Source organism: Palaemon carinicauda, chromosome 8 (assembly GCF_036898095.1).
Source record: "Palaemon carinicauda isolate YSFRI2023 chromosome 8, ASM3689809v2, whole genome shotgun sequence".
Lineage (NCBI taxonomy): Eukaryota > Metazoa > Arthropoda > Malacostraca > Decapoda > Palaemonidae > Palaemon > Palaemon carinicauda.
In genome coordinates, this window is record NC_090732.1 from 40,809,955 (window position 1) to 40,815,056 (window position 5,102).

The 5,102-nt window shown below is 45.0% G+C and overlaps 1 protein-coding gene across 1 annotated transcript; it reads right to left on the reverse strand.

Annotated features, from left to right (window-relative positions):
• Window positions 1–3,141: 3,141 nt before the first annotated feature.
• On the reverse strand, window positions 3,142–3,963 carry LOC137645185 (uncharacterized). Its single transcript, XM_068378008.1, has one exon. It carries the CDS (start codon window positions 3,961–3,963, stop codon window positions 3,142–3,144), a length of 822 nt encoding a protein of 273 aa, XP_068234109.1.
• Between the last annotated feature and the right edge of the window lie 1,139 nt (window positions 3,964–5,102).

Sequence of the window (5,102 nt, forward strand, 5' to 3'; positions counted from 1 at the left end):
TCCTACTTCCTACCCGTTACCCGTCACCTTTTACTTACTTTTAGATTTACTTTTACATCTTACCACACGCCTTATTTGTTTACCTAAAAATTTGTTTACCTTTTACCTCCCTTACTATCTACCTCGTACATCCATTCCTTGATGGCCTATCTACAACTTATGATAATTTTTTACCTATTAGTATTACGCCCTAATCTCTACAATCAACCGCATTCCCCCTTATCATAATGTACATCAACATGGACATCTATCAAGTAACTTATCGTTCCTACAAGACGTACCTACATGCTACACGCTACCGTGTGATCTACATTAGTCTTTAACGCCGAGTCCTGTGACTGACATGAAAGATAAGTCAATTACCATTACTACCTTCTCTCAAAAATTGGCAACTCCTAGCCATGACTATGGGTAATGTCAAAAGCAAGCGACCGGTGACACTCGGTCAAAATTTTTATATCAATTCTTTCAGACGCTCAATTGAAAAGATTAACATTTTTTCTTTGTTTTATTTTAGGACATGGAGAGGCGTCCCCGGTCAAAGGTTCCAACCGATTTTCGGTTTTTGGTTAAATATCACTCTTTTTTTTTTTTTTTGCGCAAGCGTATTAATTGAGTAGTTGAGAACTAAAAGAGACCAGATTATTAGTAACAAAATCACAAACAACAAACACGGCTGGTTATTTATCTGAGATGCAATATATACCAAAAAATTATTTACAATTTGAACCAATATACACAGAGTAACAAATACAATAAAATAGAAACAACAAATACAATATCAAAAACAGTCCTAATCGAGGCCGCCTGCAGCAATATCCATTTCAAAGTCGTGAAGAGTTATAAAGTTTATAGTCGATGCAGCGTGTTGCAGTGTGGATCTATTATGTAAGTGCATGCAGTCACAACGCATATTCGGCACGCTTGACACTAGTGAAGGTTTAGCAAGTTTACTAGCGCATATTCGACAACATCTAGGTGAGACATGATTTAGTAGTGATTATGCACACAATTACACATGATGCACCAGCGTCAAAGTCCCTTGCAAAGTTTTGAAGCTGCAGCAGGTAACGACACCTGTGCAACTTCATAAGGCGCTGAGAGATGGGAAATTTGGCTGCTTTTTCGTCGTTGCAAATTACAAGAAAAGTTTATATGGCAATCCTTTCGTCTTAAGGGTAGAAAGTTCCCAGCACCTCTGATGTAACTTTCAACGTTTGCAAGGGCAAACACGCCACAATCAAAACCATTTTTCTGTTTTGCTGACTCTCCATCGACGTATGGGTGTGTCCTGCTGTTAACGGCCCGATGCTGTTGGAGGGCTACGTTCAATGTGTCCCTGATGAAATTGGAATCGGTAATATGCTGAGCTTTTGTGCAATAAAGTCTATATTTGTGCTAATTTCAAACGTCCTGTAAAAACGCAACAGTTGGAGTTGGGACTAGGTACTAGACATTCACCTGAGGTATACGGTGCGGTATTTGTTGATGAAGTCAAGGTGGAAGTTGCACCGCTCCCTCATTGTCCGGGCGCTGTAGCTGCCAGAGTCGTAGTAGACGGCCTAGAAAAAAATACATCATTGGCCTGATTCTAAAAATATAAATTTCGAAAAATTTGACAAAGCTTTCACTAATTCTTAAGATGATTATTAAAGGGGTGATTGGTGAAGCTACCTTTTCTTGGCCGATCCTATTGTCCAAAATTATGGCGTACCAATGGCTGCTGTCGTTACCGAACAGTACAACCATGTCGTGGTCCAAAGGATCGCCGGCCACTCTGGCATTCGCCTCCTTCGAGAAGTCTTCGCCTTCAGGAACCCTAAACTGTCTGTAATATTTGGTGTGTTAAATGAGCAATAAGCAATCATTAAAAGAATCAGTACTTCATTTTTCACAACCTAGCGATTAAATTACTATACAATCACAAAGAAGGAGTCTGATATATACGTACTCACGGGATCCTGGTTATCCTAATTTGGCCAAATGTGATCTGGACAAAGCTCTCTATCAAGCTTCTGTCAAATCTCATAGTTCGCTGGTGGGTCCAACACACCCTTGCATAGGGACCAGCATTGAAAATGCTAGGCCCATTACCGAGGTGCTGATTGTCTTGGATGTTGGACACCGCCGTCATGAGAGACCGTCCACCGATCCACTTGCTGGTGCTGTCCATCACTAGATTGAGTGCATTAGGGTCGAACTCTTCTGCTGCATCAGATACAAATGAATCACGGGCCAACCTACCCTGAGCAAACGGCAGAAGAACCTCTTGGTACAGCCATAACAGAACGTTGGTCGAAATGAACCGCTCAAAGTACCTTGTAGACTCTCTGTTCTCATTAATAATGGCACTCATGTGAATCTCAATGCACGCCTCACTCACTAATTCTCCCCGGCCTCTCTGTGATGGATTGCTCTTCGTCTTCCTCGATGGTTCTCCATCACTGCCCCTCTCCTCTACCTTCCTTTTGCTAGGACCTCTGTTAACCGGGTTTTTCTTCGTCTTCCTAGGTGGTTCTGACTCCTTCCCCCTCTCCTCTCCCTTCCTCTTGGTTCCCTTCTTTGACTTTCCACGGCCTCTCTCAGACGGGTTCTTATTCGTCTTCCTGGGTGGTTCTTCCTCCTTACTTTCTCCTCCTGCTCTCTCTTACTCCCCTTGTCTTTGGTCTTACCAATGAGCCCGTCTAGACTGGTCTTGATGTCGTGCTCCATTGTTGACTTGGCCTTCTTCTTAGCCGATGTTACATACCAGATCCTCTCCTTTGTGATGTCCCTAAGATTAGGTCGATTGGCTGCTCCATCAGTGCACCTTGGGGGTTCACTGCCTAGTCTACGATATTCAACAAGTGCAGGCATGTTAACCTTGACTTTCTTGGGTGCAAAGTTGATGAGATACAACCCTTTTAACGTCTTACACCTGGAAAGTGCCACGTAGGTTTGCCCACACTCAAACACCGTAGTTCCTAGATCAGCAAGGGCTGTAGACTGTAATAGACCCTGTGCCTTGTGTATGGTCAAGGCATATGCAACGCAAATAGGGAATTGCGTGCGGGGCAGAAAGGCGTTGGGGAAAATTTCGATCTTACGAGTATCCCGAGTTAGTTCAAAGTTTTCGTCAGATTCGCCAAATTTTACGCCAAGCTAATCGACACGATTGCTCGGGCTCCTGACATGAATCTTTGTGATAGTACCTACACTGCCATTCACAAGACCGTTTGCTACATCAATATTCTTGCGCAGCATGACTTTCATACCAACAGCAAGCTTCATGGATTTCTCCAGCCCAGCTGTGTTGCGAGAGTCTTCTAAACGGTCCAGCTTGCGAACGGCAGCTTCAGCACTACGCTTGATCCGCGGGGTCTTCCCATCGATGACATCATCGGCAGTAACAGTCACTGCGTCTGGAAACTTCTTTGTCATGATGGCAATATTGAACTCATTTATGAGCTTTTTAGTAGCCACCAGACAGATCACAGAAGGATCACTAGACTGCAGCCTATCGTACTGGTTGATGACCTGTTCGAGGTAGTCCTTGGATGATGGTGGATCTGAAGCCTGAAGGAAGATTAACCAAGACATGATGGACTTAACGTCGTCAAGGGTGTGTACGGCAGCTCGGATACGTCCAAGGATATTGCTCCAACGTACATTCTCCGAACCTGCCTGACGCTGATTGATGGTCAATTCGTCGAATGAGAAATTCTCCCACAGGTTCAAAGGCAGACCCACGCCACCAGTAAGGTCCTGCATGTCATTGGCAGATATCTCCTGAAAAACAGGCTGACCCTTAACTGGAGGTAACTGCAAAAGATCCCCAAAGGCCAAGATGCACTTCCCTCCGAAGAACTTGGCGTTTCCAAACACTTCCTGCAACCTGAGATTGATGAAGAGCAACATCGAGTTGGAGACCATGGATATTTCATCAATAACCAAGGCCTTCATGTCAGTCATAACATGTCGCATCTGGTCAAGGTGTCGTTTCCTCAGTTGATGGTACTTGACTATCTGTTTGTCTACCTGTTCGACTGGCAACTTAAGAACCGAGTGGCAACTTAAGAACCGAGTGCAAAGTTTGGCCACCTATGTTAGACGCCGCCAGACCAGTCGGGGCTGCAAGGACAAGACCAGCTTTTTCTTTAAACACATGTGCTTGAACAAACATGAACCCTTGTATAGCTTTGATGAGGTAACTCTTGCCGGTGCCACCAAATCCACTTATGTAAAGCAGAAGAGGATCATTCCGGCAGTCGTTATTCTCACAAGAGTTCCTGTCATGCTCGAACATGTGTTCAAGATGCTGTGTCACCTTATTGTAAACCCTTAATTGGTCATTATTTAGTGTACTAACAAAGGCAACCAAATCTTCCTCGGTCCTTATTTCGCTGCTGTTGTTAACAGCCTGGTAGTCTGTCAGTCCCTGGTCAAGAACAGCACCATCACCTGAGTCGTCATCCTCCTGGTCCTGTACATCACTAGCTGGGCCATCCTCGTTGATCTTAGCGTCCGCTGCCTTCTCCATCTTTGCCCTGGCCTTCTGGATGTTAAGCTTTCGTCCAGCCATTTCCTTGAGTTGAGCATTGGAGTCAACTATCCTGAAGAACTCTTCCTGATAGGACTCGCTCTTTCCCATGATGTCTGCTTTCGTCCGCCAGGGTTTGTACAGGCTCAGCATGCCGTAGTAGAAGAGCTCGGGATGCCTTTCCACGCTGTACTCGTTACTATAGACGACGGGTTCCTTGGGACGACATTTCATGGTACGGATGTAAGTACCGTCCTCTGTCTGTATCCTGATGTACGGTTCACCTTACCTTGGAGGACCGGTTACCTTGTCGTATTTTGTCACAAAGTCGTTATGAGTCATGTCGTCAAAAGTCGAGTTCCTGGGTCTGTTGGGGTAAAAGTCGTGAATAACGTCGGGGTAAAAAATGTCGTCGCTGTCAGGTCGTTGTCCCTCGAGAGTCTTGATGTTCTTCATCACCCTGCTTCTCTGGCTAACCGGAGCTGTCTGGACCCACACGAATGTCTTCTGGCCATGGTTGTGAAGAATCCTAGCAGCAGCTTCGTGAGCGCCCATCTCACGTGATTTCAAGCACGCGTAGGCA